We start from the raw sequence: 22,316 nt of genomic DNA, 5'->3' as shown, positions 1-22,316 counted from the left end.
AACTAGGTCATATATTCCTTCAGTCTTATTTATCAAGGAGTAGGTAAATTTAGAAAAGAAATGTACTGGAAACTCTTCTTCTCTGTGGTAAGCACGTACAGCTCTTCTCAACAGTAATTTGTCAGATGGCTATATTTGGATATGTGGGAGATTTAAATCCTTGCTTTTGCAAGTCAGCAGGTTTTTTTTCTCTTCCCCACTTCATTGAAAGGACAAGATGGGGATATTTTCAATATCAACTTTTCATGACTGCGGCAGTCAATACATACAAAGCACTATATATAGCTAATTATTTTAGTTAAACTTTTTCTTTTTACTAGGAATAGTTTATACCAGCTCTAATGCCATCAACATATTTGCAGTGAAGACAAATGCCTTCTATTTTTTTTTAAATTATCCTGGTTTGTCCCCCCCAAAAAAACCAAGATTTTTTTTCAGGGTTCTTAAACTAAAAGAAATTAGTAACATAAGTAAATTAACTGCTTTTTTGTGATATCGTATAATGTTCATTTAATTTTTAGATTACAGGTAAAACATGCAAGTCTAAACACATAGCTAATTTAAGAAATAAAATTGCAAGCATATCATTAGAAGTATATAAATCATTTGCAAATCATCTCCTTTAAGGACATGGTCACACTGTCACTTCACAGAGAGTCTCAACATTTAACGTTACTGCTCCCTAAGCAAACTGGCTGTTACTGTCCTTTTCCAGGCTATCAAATGCCTTGCAGCTAAGCTTGGAATTAGAAATGTTAGTGCTTCTAGTCCATTCAGTGCAAAGAGCATGTCTATCTATGCCCTCTTTGCTTCTCTGTGCTCCATCAGTCTGTACCCATCTGTTAGAGCTTTTCTTATCTTATATTTAGAGTGTAATACCCTTTTGGGCAAGAGCAGCCTTTTTACCCTGTGTTAATTCAGCAATGCAGACAAGAGGGTCTTGACCTATAACTAGGATCCCAGGTGCTGTTGCAATAAAATTAATGGTAATGACTTTTTTTTTTTGCTGTCAGCTAAAGTGTTAGAAACCTGGTTTGCAGTTTTATGTGTTCAGAGTCCAAATCATGACAAAAAAGGTTTGAGCTGCTACAGGTGATGCATTCCTGTCTTTTTTAAGAAATAAGTACCCTCTTCCATACAGCAATACATTACATTAAAATTAAACCTTTATTATCAAAATATGCAAAAAAACCCACAAAACAAAACCCTGAAGAATGTCATTTATAAGGTTGCTAGCAAAATTTTGGGTCTGCATGTATGCAGCATGGCACAATCTGATTACCTAACTCCTATCATAGTTGGTAAATTAATCTCACCTCTGCCCTGATGTTCTCACCTGCTCAGGTCTCACCTTCAGAGAAACTCAGGCTAAAGTCTTTCAGTACTTTATTTACATGGCAATTTCTCAGTCCTAACAGTGAGTATATTAACAGTCCTGACTCAGAATCTCGAAATAGATTCTCCTGGGGGCAATGACAGTGGTAATCAATACCTTAAAATCTCTGTAAATGAACATATTACTTATTTGCAACAGCAAGATATCAAGAGGACTATATTTTTTATAAAAGCAGTGAAATATGTTATATGTATTTTCATACTGCCTGTTTAACCACCAGCGATCTGCAAGAGTGGGGCTGTTTACTTCTGGACTCCTCTGTAAGAGTCCTCTCTGCTTCTCAAAGCTGAGTAATGCAATAGGTGGTCCCTGACAGTCGATACTTTCCCCTCGCCTGCTGTCTCCCCCACTCCAGCAGTCAAGAACATTTTTGGCAGCTTCTACCTTTTCAAATGCAACCTCCCAACTTGTTAAAACAGGGGCAGATTCCTCAGCATAGAAGCTATTTCCTTTAGTAGGTCTAATTACAAATGAAAGAGTAATTACAGAATTGCCATAAAACCATGCTAGTTTTCATCTGACTAGCCTGCATAATCACACAGGGGGATGATATGACAGTATGGAGTTCAGTTCAGGTCAGTATAGACTGTTGCAGTCTACATGACATCCATTTCTCCTTGTCTTCTACACTAATAGCATCCATGCTAAGTTAGACAACAGCTAAATATACTAACCCTCACTACAATCCTCTCCTTGCTTGCTCCATAGGTTTCTCAATATCGTCTAAGTCTTTTCCTCTGCATTCTTACCTAAGAAGCCACTGTGTTGCTTTCTGGACCAGGACGCTGCCCCAACCAGGCAGCCATACAATAAACAATATTAACACTTTATTTGCCCTTGCCTTGTCTTAATTTTCTAATCCTTGAATCTACAACCTAAGTAACATTTTTCAATATGATTTTTTCTATGTGTCATTTGAATCAAGGAAATTGAGATCCAAACATATTTGGCTTTTGTGAGGGGAAAATCAAACCCAGGATATTTTACTACAGATTATATCTTAACATAATAGCAAAACAAGAATTTGCAATGTAATGAAGGCTTGATGTAAAAAAGGAATAAAAAGTAAAGAAGAAAGCTAGTGTCTTAATGGGAAAGCACACTACATGTTTAAAGTTACAGCAGTTCTGACAGATCACAGACACAGTCTGTGTCTGCAGATCTGACAGGTCTTTTGCAATGTAATGAAGGCTTGATGTAAAAAAGGAATAAAAAGTAAAGAAGAAAGCTAGTGTCTTAATGGGAAAGCACACTACATGTTTAAAGTTACAGCAGTTCTGAAATAAAACGTCTGTGTCTGCAGATCTGAGAGGTCTTTTTGAAGTGCGTGACATAAGGAAAACCTAAACATTATCATTTTTATCTATAGCTATCTTAGATCTAACAATGAAAAATTATTTAGAATAATGAGGTATAATTATTTTTACAGAATCTGGCTTGTATATATAGACTGTAGAATACTATGAGATACTCTCACAACTCCACATTGGTTTCTTTTGTTGAAAGTAGTTACTAGTTAACTTTAAGCACTGTCACCTAAAAGTGCGAAGGAAGAACGAATATTTTCCAGGGTATGTGAAAATGGACGAAAGTCTGGAAAGAAAAGAGTCTTGAATAATTTCTTCATTTTTATATGGAAATGATTTTCTATTCTGGTAGCAGGAAAATCCTTCTTTTATCAAGCACCTGCTCTGTTAAAGGGCAGGGAAAAGGATAAATAAATAGAAAATAGGAATAGGCACAAAGGACATTTCTAGGTTAAAAAAAATGTGAAGCATGCTTGTGCTATAGAAGAAAAGAAAAGCAATTTTAGTCATTATGAGATGTCTGTGGAATGCAATATAACACTCTAACACCCTAGGATCTCTACCTATGTGATGGGGCTGAAAGAGGCAGTCCAATCAAATATTGAAGCAGCTGCTGAAAAGATTTCAAAATATATAGTAAAGGCTTTGCAGGTTTAAACTGGATTGAGACATTGTAATTTGAACAGCGAAGCCATGAGCTTTGAAACCAGAAATAGTAAATTCTGAGAAATCCTAACAAAACATTTTATTACACCAATGTGTAATAGATACTAATGTTTTAGCAAACTGGTACAAAGCTCTCCAAGGAGGGTAGTGTAACCTTAGAACAAGCTACCCAAAGAGATGGAGGCCTCTCCAGGACTTGGATGGAGCAAGTCGTGTCTGACCCAATTTAGTGCTGGTGAAAGCCTTGCTTCAGCTAGCTGCCTGGACTAAATAAACCCCAGAGGGTCTCTCCAGTCAATGTTTCTACCATTCAAAGTACAGCAGTTAAGAGTTAAAGAGTCTGATGTAATTTCTAATTGACTGAGAAAGGCTTTTATGCACAATATTTGCAACTTTCAATAAATTATACTCTATGGTATTTCTGTTACAGAAGCCATGTGGAAAGATCACGGTGTTATATTACCTCTTGGGACTATTCCTTCTTACGGGGTGTACACTGAGCAGATTTTCCCCCTACATGTGGCACTGAGAATTTCTATTATGCTTGCAGAAATTGGTCCAGATACAGCTTTTCCACTGAGATAAAAACTGCTTTGTGGAATTAATGAACGATATGTAGGCAATATGCGGTTAGACACAGCAGGACGCTTTCGACTTTGTCAAATCTCAGGGGCTTCATCCACACACCAGATTTTTACTTTTCACTTAAAAATTGTCCAAAATTTTTGTCCTAGGTATAAAACCTTGGAAATGTATTAATAACTACGTAAAAACCTCACACTCCTTATAATAAAGTTCTTTCATCCCTATTTTTTTCTGGGCTGCAAATCCAATGGGTTATCTCAGTCCTGGGGTGTTTTGTGATTGCTAAAATGGTTCAATCAGAAGGCAAAGTATGCTGCATAAAGGAAAATATAGTTTAATCAAGGAACTGAGCCTGTAGAAAAGAACAGCAGGGAAGAATGACAGAATAAAACCTACTAAGGCCCAAAGCAGCTGAGATACAAATTAATGTTAAACTAAATGGAAATGTTTCAGTTCAGTTCAACAAACTACACTTTGGTTTGGCACAGCTCCATCACAAAAATAGTGGTTTGGGTTTTCAAATGCAAAATTGAATGATTTCCACAAAATTAATTTCTATGGATATTTTAAAATTTAAATTTATATTTTAAATCCTGACAAGGTCTGTTATACACAGGTCTGAAATGAGGGATGTTAGTAAAGAAAACTTTTCCTAGAAAGTAAGTTTTACATATAAAGCAGGCAGAAAAGTAGGGCCAGGTTTTCAGATAAGCCTTTACGAGACCTTCATTTGTAAGTGTAGGTCTTTACCATGTGCAGATGGGTTTCCACACACACTTCCAGCACATGTCCAGGTGCTTACAGCTGTGAATATAAAACCTCCTTGTAGCAGTTAAATTTCTCTGTGTCTATTCTAACAGAATGACAAACAAGTGAAAAACTATGTGACTCTGCTCGTATTGTACTAAAAATTGTGCATAACTATGATTATCTGCAAATAGGATTTCCTCTTCAAAAACTAGATGAACTTTCCCTCCCCAATTATACTTACTCAAAAGTGTAACTCAATCAGGTAAAAGAAAAAATTTTCTTTCATAAATATTTCACACTGTAAGTTTCTCCAAATTGGGCCTCATATATAGTATTCTACACCAGAATTGTTTTAGCCATTCAGGTAAGGTATCCAGCAGACTTTAAAGAAATATTTCCTAGTTGTTTTGAAATAAATAAGTACATTTATTCATTACAATTTCTTCATGATTTTAATAAATTTATCTATTTTAGTTCTTATAAGGCTGGAAATCATGTACCTCAAACATTAATTCATGGAAAACATACACATTGTACGTACTGTACAAAAACATTACTTTTACTGAGAGGTAAAACTCAAGAGGATTCAAAACCACTGAAAATATTGAAAAGAATTCTAGTGTAAGGCATTCTCCTTGGATTTAAAATTTCTGTTTCAACTGCCTTAGAGTACTTCATCACTGTGAAATGCTTCAGTGCTGTGGTACCTCCTTGTCTTTTTCAAAGGATGTACAATGTAACAAGTGCAGTTTGTAATTATTTGTGAGATGAGTGCTTTGAGAAGTTTCATAGCTTCAAAGTAATTGTCTTGTTTTGGTCATTTAGTTTATTCCTATTTATTATTCATGGATGACAGTCCAGGGGCTATTTCTTTCATGTAAATGCTGCAAGAAATAACCCAAACTAGTTGGCTGAGTCTTTAAGATACTGATGCCCCTAAATCCTTCACAGGAGTGGTAACCATAAACCATTTCCTTCATATATTAATTGGAAATGACTTTTCAGCCAGATTATTTCACTTCCGCCCTCCCAGATATCCAAAATAGACAGGTGAGTATACAGGTGTGTATGTTCCACACAACAATGGACCTTCAGAACAGACACCCCAGGTCAACAGAGCATTATATTTCATTTTAATAAATTGAAGGTATCAGCACTCATGCATGATGCAAACTGTATTTTTTAAATTCTTTTTCTTAAAGTTGTCTCTTAAAAATCAGAAAGGACCATAGTTCCAAAGTAACTGGTTTTGTTATTATCAATGACAAAAATTTAAGAAAAAACTGATAATCAAAAAGATAACAAAACAGACTGAAAGAGAGATTAAAATCAAACATTCAGGTACAGAAATGACAGACTGAAGTGAACAACCGATCACGGCTAGTGAATGATGTCCTGTGCAATTTAGTCATCATGAAGTTCTTTCCTCCCCTGCAAGGATTCATAAATCTGCTCATGCCAATTCTAACCTGATGGATGTGTGTGTTTGGAGCAGTGAAACTAGACCAATATTTTATAGTAGAATACAGTTTTCTTGGCCAAAAGCCTTGGAAATTTACCAACGCTCTTTCTGGCAGTGAAGAGGATCCACCTAGTTCTATCAGTGCAACAAAACAAACTGAACTGCTGTTCCCACCCTTGACAGACGTGAGCAAAATGGACTAGGGAGTGCTGGGAACCTGGGCTGAACCTTGCTGCCTGCCTGGCAGCGCGAGAGTAGATGCCAGATGCAATCTTTCCCAAGAATCCAGTTGTAGTTCATTACTATTAGCTCTTATTAAGCTGAACACTTGTTGAAATTACTAGAAGTTGTTTTGTCACAGGTCCAGACTCAAACTCCAGAAGGTAGGTCTGGAATCCAGAAGTAGGTAAATGTACCTGCACACACTGACCACTTACATGACCAGGGTCCAAAACCTGATCATTCCTTAGCACTATAATTTTACCCCGTCTTTTGTTAGCTGATCTACCTGACGGCCCCAGTACCTGGAGATCTGTGATCACACAAAATCTCAGCTTTCATTACTTCTAAAAATTAAGTTCCTGGTTACCAATGTTGCTAAGAATATGTTGAAAATAGGAATCTCAGAGGGTTCAAAAGCAGACTGACAATTACACATTTTAAAAATTTCATTTTCTTTTTACTTCTTTTTGTTCTGTTTTCTGAATGCTTGGATTTGGTAAAAACTGCTCATGTCACATTCAAAACAAAATTTATTAATTCTCTAACAGAAGGAAACATTGTACAGAGACAGAGCTGGAATGATCTGGGATCATTAATAGTTAAGACAATTCATATATAAAAAAGAAAAATAAAAAATAAGGCTCTATCTCAACTTTGATACCAACCCTTTTGTCACATGTAGCCATTTAAGACATTAAACTGCTTTGCAAAAACTTCATGATACATTAAAATTTACCTGCTTCTACAATACATTATGAGGATTAATATAATATGAAAATACTAAGAGTCAAGAGTTAACTAATTATTGCTTTAAGAAATTATATATTATATTGACCAAGAATGAGAGTAATGACACCGATTTTTCCAATATGATTTCTACTGTTACTTACTCCCTGATTATGCTGGGTCCAAGAGCACCAGAAACTTGTACTAGTTCACTAACATACATTATTTGAGGAAGAACTAACAGATACACCTACCTAAAAATAACCATTCTTCTGAAAAGAGGACAGCCTGAGTTTTAACCTGAATAAATGTACCAATGCTACAAGTATCTATTGTCAAGGATATGCTTAAATCTGCAACTTCAGAATTCCTGGCAAAATTGCTCAGAACCTTAAGAAAACTAACAAAGACTGCCTCAGGTTTCTTAGCATAAGCTTGGAAAAAGCTTCCCGGCACTGAAAACTTCCCAAGCTGTTGAAACTCAAGAGTTACAGGGCAATGGCTCTCTTAATGGATATTCCAACTTGATGCTGACTTACGAAATTCTGACAAGACTGAAGCTACCACAGGGACACAAAGGACTTGGACAGACTTTAAGAACCCAAGCTCAAGAGTCTAACCTAAAGCTTGCATCTAAGACATTAGACACCTACATTTTGGATAGTCCGTATCAGCCAACTTCTGCATCAGGCCAGAAATGTCACCATCTTTGCATGATTAAGACACTCAGAGCATCTCTCCTATCTGCACCCAGTGGGGATCCTTCAGCCACTTTGCCCTGCATCTACATCCCCTGAAGGACTCAATGGGGAAGGTAGTTGTGAATTCTTGTTCTTCCTCTCTCACTCATCACTGTATAGCTCTAGCAAATTTAATTGCAAAAGAGTATGTGGATTGTCATTTCACCTAACACCTCACTGGTAAAAAGAAACATGAAAGACTTCAGATCTCTGTTCTTCTCAGCCTTGGAGAGTCCAAGCCTGCACCTCTAGCTTCACCTGGACACTGGAGACTCTGGGTAGAGACTCAAGCATTGGCCATTCCTCTGTTGAAATCACATCAGTTTGGGAAGGAAAAGAACAATCAGGATGCAAGGAAGAGAGCTGCCCAGGAAGAATGCTGAGTGAAGTAACCCATACATCAGGATATGGTGCTTTCTGAAAGAGATTTGCCTTGTACCTGTGTCTTCCATATGTTAGACACAAGTTCTAGTGCCCGAACCTCATGCTGAAGAAAAATGAAATTCAGTAACAATGCCTCTCCCTCCTTCTGTGGCCAAAAGAAATCAGTGGCCTCTTGTTTCATTTTTTCACCAGAACAACCTACTTCACGTCTGTGCTCCAGATGGAGACAACCCCAAGCTACTTGTGCAGACTCAGAGGAGTGTATGAACTGCTGTAGAAGGGGGCAATCCTTACTAGCACTGCTGGAACATTGCATAAACACAGGTAAACTTTCAGAAAACTCAACACTGCTAGATTTATCAGTTTAGGGCAACACTATTTGAGGGATTTCTATGTTAAATTCCATTACATGAAACACACATGTCCTTCAATACTTGTGAAAAGGGCTTATAACTTCCCTGCAGCCCAATGTGAGGCATATAAACCTAGAGTGAAAGGGCCTGAAGACAAAACCCTATTTTCAGCATTTCCTACTGGTTCCACTCAGGTGCTATGCACCTCGTTTTGCACCTAAATCTGCCCACCCATTGCCCTGAGAGTTAATTCAGGGTATAAATCCTTCACTGGGAGTCAGGCACCCAAGTCCCTTTAAAGGCTCTGACTGCACGTGTGTGATAAACTGTGGGGGAGAAGTTTTATATTGCAGAGTATGTGAAGTACAGTGGTTCAGTAATGATTGAGTTCTTGTTTTCAGAAGTGCTGTAAATTACAAAACAAATAGAAAATGAGTAAAAACCTGAGATGAGAGTGGAGGTATTTTATTGAAATGAAGATTTAAATAGCTGAAGAATACCCTTTACAGACCTGACTCTAAAGCTTCTCCCAAAGTAAACACATACAATTTATTTTCTATAAAAGCACACATTATTCTTTATTTTATATTTTAAAAAATTTTGCTTTGATAACAACTTGTCCATAGTCAGAATGTTGTGTTACTCTGAGTGGACTAACAAAAAGTTGCAGCTGAATTTCTGGTGGACAGGAAGGAATTTTTTTTGAGACAACTACACAAATTATACCTGACAGCTTTGACATCTAAGGGAACCAGCATCCTGACTCTTGGCCTTCTCCTAATCTCCTCACTACACTCAAGACAGCTGAGTTTCAACAGCTCATATGGTTCTCACAGAATGAATGCCTTTAGCAACATGAAACATTTTCAAAATTATCTGTTTCCCATAGAGACAGATTGAAAAGTAATTTCTCATATTTGATAAGAACTTGAAGGGGAATAGCTTGGTATATACTAATTCAAAACAGCAGACAGCAAATAAAGAACCTATGCCTAAATCTGATACCAGTTAAACCTATAGAAATGAGAGCCAATGTATTGAAGTCAATGGGATTAGAGTGGTAGGATCAGCCACGAACCTCAACACAGTCTAGTCTCTACTCTGTGTCAGCTAATGGAAAGTTAATCTTATTTTTACAGGTTGCTGAAAATCATGCCATGTGTCAGGGAAACATCTGTTTCACCATTAAGAACAAAGGAAGGGAACAAGGTGGAATGTAACAGAGAGGGATCTGAAAAAGCTAGAAGGGAAAAGCGTGACAAGGAGTGTACCACTGTCTCAAGCAGGTGGGAATGACCAGTCCAGGAGTAACGTTTTAACGTTGACTCTAATCAGATGTTAGAGTCAAGCTGCTGCACATGGAACAACTGTTTCCTGAGATGGGAGAATTTGCTGAGGAAAAAGTTTCTAGCACCTGAAAACAGTGCCCAGACTGCATATCTTCCAAATACCTCATGTAATCAGTTAAAATAGCAATACTAGAGCTAAGCAAGAGATCTAGATTTTAACATTATACTACACTTGTATATGTCCCAATGCCACCATGTCATGACAGTTCATTAATAATATTCCCAGACACTACATCTTTCTCACTGTGCAACCACGTGGCTAAATTTGTGAATGTAACCATGTTTTTAAATTATTTGCAATGAGAATGTTGCCAGAATAAGGACAAAAAACGAAATAAAGGCTTACAATTAGGCCCAGCAAGAACAAAGCAAATACACTTTTCGGTTCTGGGTATTTTCATAGGGACAACTTTATCACTCCCATTGCCCCAGTCCAAATGCAAATCAAGCACCTCATTTGTTTAAATTAGCCAGAGAAATAGAAACACAGAAGGAAATGCTACTCCCACTAAAGTCAATGTTGTGAGATCTGGGCTATGGTGCATATCTGATGGCACAGCAAGGTCCAAAGTATTATGTTAACAGTACTGCAGCTTTAAAATGTTTGCTTTAAGTGTTAGCAAAACCTCAGTCTCGAAATCTGTGCCGCAGGCTTTCTGCGGAAGCACTGAATGGAGTAAGGAGGTTGCTAAAAGCTTTTTTCTCGCTCTGCCTCTCCCCCCCAAAATAGAAGCAAGCATAAAAAGCAAAGAGATCTTTTCATTCCAGGCATGATTTTCCTTAGAACAAACCCATCCCTGTATTTCAGCTGTTATATGCATTGCAACATCCATATCCGGGTTACCATTTTTTCAGGTGGACACGACCTGAGACACTCTGGTGAAGAATAAAAATCATACTTTCCAAGGGGGAGATGTATTCCTTTTAATAAAAAATATAGGAATTCTGTTTTTTACATTGTATTTTTTAATGCAGCCAATTAGAAAGCCTCCTAATGCCTGGAATGAACTTTGTATAAGATCTATTGATAGAAACTTGAGTCTCCAGTTTTGGTATTAATGTAATAAAATTAAAAGTTTAAAAATTAAAACCTGGAAACACAAGATTAAGAATCATATCCTACTGCTTTGCCTGAAGTAAGAAATCTCTTTTACATACTCTCCAAAACTGCACAAAAATTGCCAGTTGAGGCCTTCATACAGAACAGAATATCCTCAGTGTCTTAGAATAACACTACCTTTATTACATCCCAAGCAAGATTTCTCCTGTATGCATTATGTGTTTGTGATTTTTTATGATCTCCAGTTTTGGTATTAATGTAATAAAATTAAAAGTTTAAAAATTAAAACCTGGAAACACAAGATTAAGAATCATATCCTACTGCTTTGCCTGAAGTAAGAAATCTCTTTTACATACTCTCCAAAACTGCACAAAAATTGCCAGTTGTTGCCTTCTTCATACAGAACAGAATATCCTCAGTGTCTTAGAATAACACTACCTTTATTACATCCCAAGCAAGATTTCTCCTGTGTGCATTATGTGTTTGTGATTTTTTATGATCTCCAGTTCCCATTTTACTTTGTTTAATCACTCATACCCTAAATCGCACCTAATGTTCTCCCCTCAATATAGCGCCTACATGGATGCTGTGAGGTGTAGTGGACTGGTCATTTGAAGTTTTCTTAAGGTGAAAAGAAAGGCTAGCTACATAAAATCAGCTGTGTATCACCAGAGTAGCAAAAATCATAGCACACAGAGGGCCAAGACTTAACTTCATTGTGTTTCACCAGCAAGTAAATCTGCATGTGGAGAGCAATAGAATTTGCACTGATCGAAGAAATTACATAATCTTATTTTTCTGCTCGTATATATGACACATAAGCTTAAACAGAAATTTTATCAGTGCTGAACTGGTCTTTGCAAAATAATGGCTTCATGCCAGATATCTGGAGTTTTCTAAGCTCTTTTTTTAAAAAACAATTTCTAATAATTTAACATTTTAAAACTGTTTCCCTTAGAAATACAAACAAAACACCCCCAACAAATCCCCAAAGCCATAAAATATTTAACTTAGTGCTAGAGAGAACTTTAGAAATAACCATTCTGACAGATGCAGAACCAATATCTGTAGGAGCTTTGCAGGAGTCATTGCAGTGCAATTTTTATTATACATTTACAGCATCTAAATATTTTAGAGACTATCCATGAAGGTGGTAGAAGAGCTTTCCAGAAAAAATGCAAAACCACACTTTTGGAAAAAAACTAAAATAAAATCAGGCTGTAAGCTCAACAACAGTGAAACCCTTTTGCCAGGTAAGAGGCTAAATCCTAAGAGTGCACACCACTAAGAAGTGCCTTGGCCCATCCAACGGGGAGGTGTTGCCTGCAGCTGTCAAGGGAAGGTCACCGAGTCTCACGTTGAGAAAAGCCAGCAGTGAGAGGCTGTTTACGGAGCAGTTCCTGCCTGGGAAGCTGGCTAGAAAATGATCTGATAACCCAGATACAACACTCTTCACTGAGATGCAAATGGGACTTCTGTGAAATGGCTCTGTTCCAGTTAAACTGGGATTCGTTCTAGCAAGGTTGTTGGGGCATTTGTTTATTACTGCCACTGCTGAAGAGAGGACAAAACTGAGGGGTGAAAGTTAATGTTTTTGTAGCAATAAATGCTAAGAGCCCCAGGGGATATGAGGAGAATTTCCTGAATGTGGCCTCAGTTGAGGGAAAAGGGAGAGGGACAGGCTGCATGGGGAGCACTCCCAGCAGCCCCACCGGGAGAGCAAGGATGCAGCCCATCCTCATCATTGGGACTGCAATGAATGCTTTGAAATCAGCTATAATTTGTGGCCTACATAAGCTGACAATGTGTCTTCATAGCTACTTCCCGCCAGAGAGACTCTTCTTTTTATTATTATTATTATCTGGATTTGTTTTTCTGTTAGCAGTATTTGACCAATTTGTGCACAGTGGGCTTTCTTTGTATGTTCTCCCCTACAGCTGCATCCTTTTCTTTGAGAGGTTTGCACTCTATAAGGAGTTCAGCAGCAGGTCACAGACCTGGTTTACAAAGGGAAGGAGAAATAAACAACCAACTAGAAGAATAAAAAGACTCCACAAAGCTTTCAGTAACCTGTGGACAAACTGGAGAGATGTATTTATTGGACTTTCTTCTCTTCCTCTTCCTGATCCAGCATCCTAACCTCATCTGAGGTCAGGCACCTTTAACATACTTGTCATTTTTCCTTCAGACATTGTTATTAGATGATATTTAATGGGGTTAAGAGAGAAGAAAGAAATTAAAGGAGATAAAAATAGGGCATACTGCAGTTTGAATGCATGTCATTGAGCCTTTTGTCACAGGTGTTTGCATCATTTCCCCCACCAAATACTTTTCCTGTTGGGAAACTCTGTCTCACTTTGATACTCTTTGTTTATGAAAGATACACATGTGCATTCTTTTCCTCTCACAGATAACTTACATATTCTAAATTACTCATATGCTTTTTAGTCATGTCTTTTGTATCTAACAGCATAAAGAAAACTAGCAGGGCTTCCTCCTTCCAGTTAATTTTATCACTGTCCTTGTTTCCTCTTCTGATTCAATGAACACAGTAGATTTAGGCTAAAGGTAAACACAAAATAGCATTAAAAAGATAGAACACAAGGAACCAGAAAGAAAAGGGAGAAAAAGGGATGCTTAGTATTGATATGGCATCTGAGAAAGACAGCAAAAGAAATGCACCTTTACAGTAAAGCCAGAATGACCTACGTGGGAAGATATGGAGTATCAGCTGTTGCACCAGCAGGTAACACACCTTCAACAGCATACAAGTACCTGATGATGCCAGGCTTCTATACAAGGTATATTGTTTCCCCACTGTACCATCACACATGGGTACAATCCTTAGAAATAATAAACAACCTTAAACAAAAAAGGAAAAGCTTAAAATCTAAAGAGTCAATCTGGAACGCTCAATTAAATCAGAATGAAGGCTGGGGCAGAAACTACATATTGCATCAAAATTGAGCATTCCAAAACCATCTCTCCACTGATAAACAACTCGTCTGCTGTGCAAAAGAGCAAAGCCTGCAAACCAAGTAAACAATATTTCCAAGGGGAGTTTTAACTTGAAGGCATTTCGGGGCCTATCTGTTTCAATGCATAGTAAGGAATAATCAGCACACTTGAGGGAATGCCTCTGTTGAAGAATTTGCCTAATTTGCAAAAATAGGATGAACTTCCTCATCTACTTTTCTACACAGTCTGTCTATCCCTTTCCTATCCAGATCCTCAATTTCCCAAACATTGAATCACTCTTAAAAATCTCATTGTTTTTTACTTTTCCCATTGCCTTTTCATTTTAACCCTCTTTTTTCAGATTGACTTGAAATTCAGAGCACCAACCTCTCTTCCTTTTCTCTACAAACAGCACTAAGTGATTGTATAAGATTAAACAGAAAAGGAAATATTGAGTGACTTAGACATGTGTTTTTATATATTTACATATATATATGCATATATACACACGTGTACATATATATGTATATGTATATGGTGGAAAGAAGAACTCACCTATGTCCCAGGTAAGGGGGTTATTCTGTTCCATCTCCCTTTTCCCTATGACATACCAAATGCAGGCCATCCAATGAGCAAGCAAGGCAAACATGGACATGAGAAGCGTGAGAACGATTGTGCTGTGCTGGGAGTAACGATCCAACTTCTGAAGGAGACGCAAGAGGCGTAGCAACCGCACTGTCTTTAGGAGGTGGACAAGGGAAACCTAGGAGAACAGGAGAGAAAGCAACTTGTCAGCAGTTGACTTCTGTCACACAGTTCTCTCGTTTCAATGAAAGGAAACTCTATCTTCTAAAGCTCTAGGAATTTTTGCCCACTCTTCATTCAGTTACATAGCTGCATATTATGCTTAGACTAAATCTTAAGACAGCAGAGAATAGCAAAGAAGATGGTTAAAAAAAAGTGTTTACTTTTGCTGTGTACATACATATTTACTATTTCGATTTAAATCAAACAAACTTGAAATACTGGGAGATCTTTTGTTTTGTCTTTTTTTCATGCAAAATCTTCTTTCGGATTTAACTTAAAAATTTGTGTTTGTGCAAAAATGGATCCTTCCCTGCTCTAGAAGAGAAACATAACAGTCAAACTGACCAATGTTCATTTGATTCCAATATGAAAGCACAAAATAAACCTCTTCAAGGACATGGTGATTTTCAGTTTCTGCTAACAGCCAAACAGTAAGCTTAACTCAACTAAGTATGAGATGAAACCAGCTTAATAATTAAGCCTGGAAGAGGCAATAACATACAGCAGATATTTTGCAGAACAAGGAAGCAGAGAAGTCAGTGGGACTCAGATTTGTTCTTCAGATTTAAACTTGTGTTCAGGGGCCTGGGCACATTTTACTGCTCTGTACTAAAAAAAGCTTGTATTAAAAATTCTAATATTACTTCTTAAATTCCTTACCTAATATATTATTGCCTTTCAAGTGTATGTGGCAAAAGTAGCACCTAATCTGCTCAGCACCCTAAGTGTATATCAGTTTAAGAAGTATATAGGCTCTGGCCCCAGAGATCATAGAATCATAGAATCATAGAATCATTAAGGTTGGAAGAGACCTCCAAGATCATCGAGTCCAACCATCAACCCAACACCACCATGCCCACTAAACCATGTCCCTAAGCGCCTCATCTACACGTTTTTTAAATACTTCCAGGGATGGTGACTCAACCACTTCCCTGGGCAGCCTGTTCCAATGTTTAACTACTCTTTCAGTAAAGAAATTTTTCCTTACGTCCAATCTAAACCTCCCCTGGCGCAACTTGAGGCCATGCAACTTGAGATGCAGCAACACACAAAGCGAACAGTCTCTGGATGACCCATCCCATCCAGAACATCCTCCAACCTACATCCACACCAGAGTGTGCACAGCTCCAGTTTTGTATGGAATACACTTGGCTCATGTTTCAGCTGTTGGGTAGAGTTAGCAAACAATATGCAGATTGGGATCCCAAATACTTTTAATTCAATTTTTTGAAGATTAAATAGGCATAATTTTCATTAACAGTAACCTTTTTTTTCCTCCTTCATTAGTGAGACATTAGGATTAATGCCTACTAGGTACCTGGCAGATACAGGACACATGCATCAGCTAGAAAATTTAACATCAAACTTGACATGTCTTCCCACAGCCTTCCCAGAGCACAGTAATGAGCCCTCTGAAAAGAAAGTCTAAAAGCACAGTTCAATCAACATTCTTTTGCTTTTGCTAATCCAGAATAACCTGAAGCTAAGCCTTTCTTTTACCAAAACTAGTAATCTGAAATCTTAATTTTATAGGTATGCATTCACTAACAGCTAGGTCCAGGTTGACTGATAAATTCTGTAACCTGAGGTATTTTAGATTTATTCATGACAACTTAACAATTCATTGATTTTATTCCAGTCTCAGGAATTAAGTTGGTTGGAAACCTGTAAAAAAGAAAATAATAAATCTACAAACTTTCTTTTTTTTTTTGCTACTACAGTTTTGATAGTGCATAAGTAATTCTCCCACGAGCTTCTTCATGTAGTATTTACGGCCCATTATTTAATTTTTTTTTTCCTCAAGAACCTTTACCTTTTTTCTTATGTACATAGCAGTGGAAAAAAGAAAATCAACAAAAACATGAGACTTATTTAAAATATTTTGAAGTTCACTGCTGTCGGGAATAAGATCTGACATTAGAGTACACAAACAATTACAGGGTCTTTTCTTCTTGCATTTCTTTTAACCATCTTATGTCATCTACAATAAGTCAGTGAAATTAGTTATGTCTGTGGCCTTAAGCACAAGAGTATCTGCAAGTCTGGAGCAGATGGCTCCAAAATATTTGAAGGAATTGTCATGTTTGTATTAATACAATCATATAACTGTTAAAATATAATTATTCTAATTGAATGCCATGCCACTATACCAACTGCCTCTTTTTCTGTGGTAATTCATTTCCCAAAGTCTCCTTTCCTTCTCTCTCATTGGCTTCCAATCATGGTTCTGTTGCACTCTTAACATGAAGGGGTCCCTATTCATGACTGAGTCGTCAAGGTTGTGTAGGAATATATAAACATATGATTTTATATATAATGATTGTGCATGTCTTACGGCCTTCACATTGGAGCCTTCATCTTTACATCAGTGCCTATGTTTTACCACATCACAACCAAATAATGATAACTTAGGTTAAATTATTTTTTTATTAGATTCTTACAGATAAGAAATTTCAAAAGGATTGTTACAATAAGAAGTGTGCCCTGCCAATTATCACCTGTAACTAAATTCTGACTGGTTTTATTAAGTTACAGAACACTGATAGATATAAAACCAGCGAATCACATATCATATATCATAATATTCTTTTTAACGTGGAGACATGTTTCATTTTCAGGCCTAAAGACCACCTCATTTCAAAATAATTTATGCATAAATTTGAACACAGATGTAATTAATCATATGTAACTGCACTGAATTTTCTGATTAGTCATGCTAAATACTTTCCTTGTATTGTGTCCAATCTGTCATTGGAAGACCTGAAATGCCATCAAGCAGCTTTCATTTCTATGTCACAAAATTAGAAAGACAAAATGAGGAGTCAGCACTCATACTTGTGCCTGCATAGATTTTGCTTTGCCCACAGATATAAAACCGTCTAAATTTTCAATTTGGTTAATTGTTTTAGACTAGCTGTGTTAACCTTTTTCTGTCAAAATGACAGAGACAGAATTTTATCTAAACCAAACACAAACTCAATCATAGCATAGTGCTGAGAAGCATTGAAAAATAAAGTTGCTACAAACTAGTGATGAAATTCTCTGCTTGGAAGAATCACCTCCTACAGCAAAAAGGAATTAATAAGGAAACATGATACATTTTAAGAAATGACTAGTGGCAGGGATCTTTAATCCTTTTTGTCTGCTTGGTTAGTTGGCTTTCCTCAAAAAAAGATACTCTTACTCTATAACCACCAATAGTTACTCGGACAGGAGCAAATTCAATTATTATAACTAGTGCTTAATGGCCTGTTTTATACTTTGGCAGCATTTCACACCACACTTCCACAGATTAAGGGATCTTTTATGTCAGATGAATACAAGGATGGAAGGAGCTGGGGTCTTAGCAGGCACTGAGGTTAGGTAGGAACGTGCCTGAGGTCTCAGGCCTCCAAAGTGTCACCCATTTAGTGGTAGGGCAGAATCCCTGTAAGGTGTAAAGGCAGTACAGCCAACTCACACAGTTTCGCTTTTTTTCTTTTGAAATAGCTCCAAGGATGGCGAGAGACTCCACAGCTTTTTCACACACTCTAACTCCACAAACCTCCAACTGGAGGATGACATTTATGTGCCACACATACATAGGCATGTATGGCACTATACCTATCGCTTGCAGAATTTAGGGCATCCCTAAAGGTTTGGCCTTTGTGCCAGGGCCTGAACAGCAAAGGAGTGAGATGATTCTCCCTGATGCCCCTTCTCACCGTTCTGTTGAGGCAACATCTGAGAGTCGATGGAGTGAAAATCTGAGAACAGACATGAGGAAATGGCTTATTAAATCATAAAGTCTGAAAACAGTGGAATGATATTAACACCTCCCCCCGCTCTTGAAACAGTTGGTAGTCATTGCTATCTTGGGGATTATATTAACTGTTGCCAAGTGTTGCCACGATAGGAAATATGATATAGTTATGCACCGTGTTCCCATCGAGGAATCATACAGAGAACAAAATAACTGAGTTTGCTGTTGTGAACGTAGGCTGCAGACTCCCAGATTCTTGACTTGCTCTCAGTTACCAGAGAGAAGAAAGGGTTGGCCCTTGACTCTCTACTATGTAATAGTCTTTACCATATAGCAGCTAGCTACCAAAGTCGGGCCAAAGTAAATGAAGGAAGCAGATTAGACCTTGCAAAAACTTTTAACAAACCATTTAACTCTTGCAGCATGCAGGGACTGTTAATTATGTCAGTCAATGTTAATTATGAGATCAACATGGCTATATATCGTTTACTACTTGGGGCTTAGTGTTAGGACTTAATCTATCATTAACTGTCTCATTAAGGATCCACTACTGACAGAGGGACATTTGAATGTCCCTCGATATTCTTAGTCAGCATTTTAGTGATCTTATTAGGGAAAAAAATTTTAAAAGTACAACAGACAGGAGATGTGTGTTAATCATATTATAGTAGCATTTTTAATATTGTGACATTTTAACTGTAAAAATAATTATTGGATAATACTTTCTTTTCCAGAATTCAGTATGGAAAGCATATCAGTCTTCCCAATAAAAAAAAACCAGTGATTGAAGAATGTGGAACTATTAACTGTCTGGTTTTAAAAGCTACGGCACTAGCATCAGATTGACGGTTCTTGATGTAACAAATGGAGTGAAAAGGGAGATCATTGAAGGAAATGGAAATAAATGGTAAAACCAAAGAGGATACCTTACATGGGAGGCTTCCTGACTAGTGTTTTTCTATGTTTTTTTCTGATATGTGTCTATCTTATCATCTATGTACTTGTCTGTAAGTCACATTTAATGAAAATGAGATTGAGTACATCTGTTCACAAAAGATCAAAATTCTGAGAATTAGAAAGTGGACAGCTTAAAAGCCTAAGTCTCTTATGTGAAAAATCCACAAAATTGAGAAACCCCTGCAAACATTTTCTTACAAAATTAAATTTTCTGATTTGGAGGGGGTGTTAATGGGTTTTGGGGTTTTGTTTGTTTGTTGGTTGGTTGGTTGGTTTTTTTGCTTAAATCTAATAGGTCTATCAGAAGAAAAACATTTGTCTTAGCATAAGTAAACCAATACAAATATAACCCATCATGATTGTGACATCACCAAACATTAGACCCACACATTTTTCGAAGTGGCTTAAGCATTTTGTCATCATATTCCTAAAAAAGGTGAGTTGAACCCAAAACCAAAATTAATCATAATTGTAAGTAATAGATATTAGAACACACAAAAATTGGTGATCATGCTGTAATTTTTGCACTAGAATACAGAGGTAAAGAGAAAGAAGATTCCCAGCTGAGGGAACAATGCTGACCTTACTGACCATAGCAACAATTTACTTTACCACAGTAACAATTTATGAGTCTTGAAAAATTAATTGAACTTATGCAGCATAAGGGAGCAAAAGCCATAGGGACATGTATTTGAGTACAGTAAGTAAAAATGAAGCTAACATAGGTGCGACTGTTTACAAAGTAAGGATAGTTGAATTAAAAAAAGATGGTACATATCTGTCTTTCATGATAATGAATGGCCACTTTGACACCCAATCTTGTAATTCTTTCAATCAGCATGTACAATTACATTGCATTCCTTCCTTCAGCATCCAGTGTGAAAATACACTACAAAGCTTAAAAAGACACCAAGGTATTTTAGTTCATTCAGTTTTAGCCTCTAGATCTGGGGGAAAAAAACCAACAAACCCCTCTTGAAAAAAGAACAATTAAAAAAGACGGGTTAGTACTTACCACAGTGACGTTGAAAGCATAAAGAAGATCAAAAGGAAGTGCAGCAATTAAATCAATGATAAACCAGGTAGTCACGTAGTGGATACAAATAGATCTTGCCTCAAATATAACTTGGCCAGACTTGCTGACATATGTTGTTCGGAAATTTAAAATAATATCTGCTTGACAAGAATGAACAGAATCAGAGACAGTGATTTCTTGATTCCTGGGCATAACACCAGGAATCCACCATAACATTGATTGTTTTTCTTATGCATGGCAAAAAACAGATGAAGAATCTAATATAGAAACAAATAAAATATAGTGGTAAGAGATCCACATACATAGAGTTAAACCAATTTATGCACAAAGTTGTTCTTTGTAAGGAGTAAAAATAATGTTTAAAACATTTAAAACTCACTGATTTCAAAGGGAGCTTGAATTAAAAAAAAAAAACAACACAACCCACAGTGCTCTTTAAACAGTACCAAATATTGATACAGTATTTTTCTTAATGAAAAATGAGGGTACGATTGTTGTGCATAAAACCTATTTATGTTTCTTTTGAGATAAAACATCATTAATTATTTAAAAGGTGTAATCAAAACTTGCTTTTAGTGGTAACTGTCCAGCACAGAGAACAAATATCATTCTCAAGGATAACCACTTGTTTATCAACAGAAAAGCACTGAACTCACTTGAAAAAAATGGCTTTTGGGCTATGGTGGGGATATGAATTGCTTGGTGGCTTGTGCATTTTGCATGTTCCTATCTAACATTCCAGGATGAGTGTCTTTCAATATGAGATATAGTTTTGACATGTCTTGCCAAAACACATTAACACTGAAAGAAAAGCTCAGGTCTTGACAACAGAGTCTCAATTATTTTCATGTCCTACAAGACAAAGACTATAATCTGTCCTCGAGCTATGCACCCAGTTTCTACCAACATTAGTGAGAACTACTTGTATAACTTTTACAATGTCAGAAAAGAGTGCAGCCAACCATCAAGGCTGGTGTTTTACAGCAAGATAATTAGCCTGCTGCCTTGCAAATTCTAATGCATCATGTTGAAGACCATCTCATAAAAGAGAAGGAAGTGATCCCAAGTGTTAGGAAGACATTCAGAGTGTGATTGACTTTTTTGTCATTAAAAAACAACTGCAGGGTGATGGTCTTGGCAGCCTGAAAGCCAGTGGACTTTTTTTAGTGTCCAAGTTATGAGAGGCAGCTTTCTAGATGCTAGTCCAGTGTGTAATGGACTTGCCAACTGTGTTGTTTGTAATCTGGATAGCCTATCATTAAGTGTTACAAGGAGGGAACTGCATTCCCTGTGCCCTTTGCCTCTATCTATGGCAGCAATGGCAGCACTGACTCCTTCCTATCTGCTAGATGATGCACAAGAAGATACACCTCCAGCTGCCTCTTCTACACACTGCTCTTGTGGGGAGGTGGCAGCAGCAGCAGCTGGGGGCTGGCTCCGTACCATATACAGCATGGAGCGTGCGGATGCTTGGGAAGTGTTTGCTGCTTAAACAGATGTTTCTTACAGCCTCTGGGGAAGGGGAGGTAGAAATGCCAAGTGGAAGCACCTACAAGTGAAATTCAGCCTCTTGCCCACCAGAAGGGTGAAGGAAGATGATGTCTGCCTTGCAAATGGAAATAAACACATAATATGAGTATTTCATAGCTTCAATCTACTCAAGGGATTTGGTTTCTCTTTGGATGCAGATATTTCGTTTCCTCACAGCTAGTTTCTTGTGTGCTATGTAAACCTGCTCCAATTCAGCATGTTCCCAGAAAAAAAAAACAACCTATGATGTCCTAAAAATTAAGCATACCTCAACTTTTGTCTCTTC

At 37.2% G+C, this 22,316-nt stretch overlaps 1 protein-coding gene across 1 annotated transcript in view; it reads right to left on the bottom strand.

Moving 5' to 3' along the window:
* KCNH8 (potassium voltage-gated channel, subfamily H (eag-related), member 8) overlaps nucleotides 1-22,316 on the bottom strand; it is a 202,597-nt gene that overhangs the window by 62,316 nt on the left and 117,965 nt on the right. The window contains exons 6-7 of the mRNA XM_009329509.1: nucleotides 20,480-20,637; nucleotides 14,514-14,721 (exon numbers count right to left, since the gene is read on the bottom strand). Coding sequence (XP_009327784.1) covers nucleotides 14,514-14,721; nucleotides 20,480-20,637 — 366 coding nt within the window. The remainder of the gene's footprint in view (nucleotides 1-14,513; nucleotides 14,722-20,479; nucleotides 20,638-22,316) is intronic.

This window comes from Pygoscelis adeliae, unplaced genomic scaffold, assembly GCF_000699105.1.
Source record: "Pygoscelis adeliae isolate BGI_AS28 unplaced genomic scaffold, ASM69910v1 Scaffold8, whole genome shotgun sequence".
NCBI lineage: Eukaryota > Metazoa > Chordata > Aves > Sphenisciformes > Spheniscidae > Pygoscelis > Pygoscelis adeliae.
The sequence above is the reverse complement of the archived record's forward strand: the minus strand, read 5'-3'. Positions and strand labels throughout refer to the sequence as shown.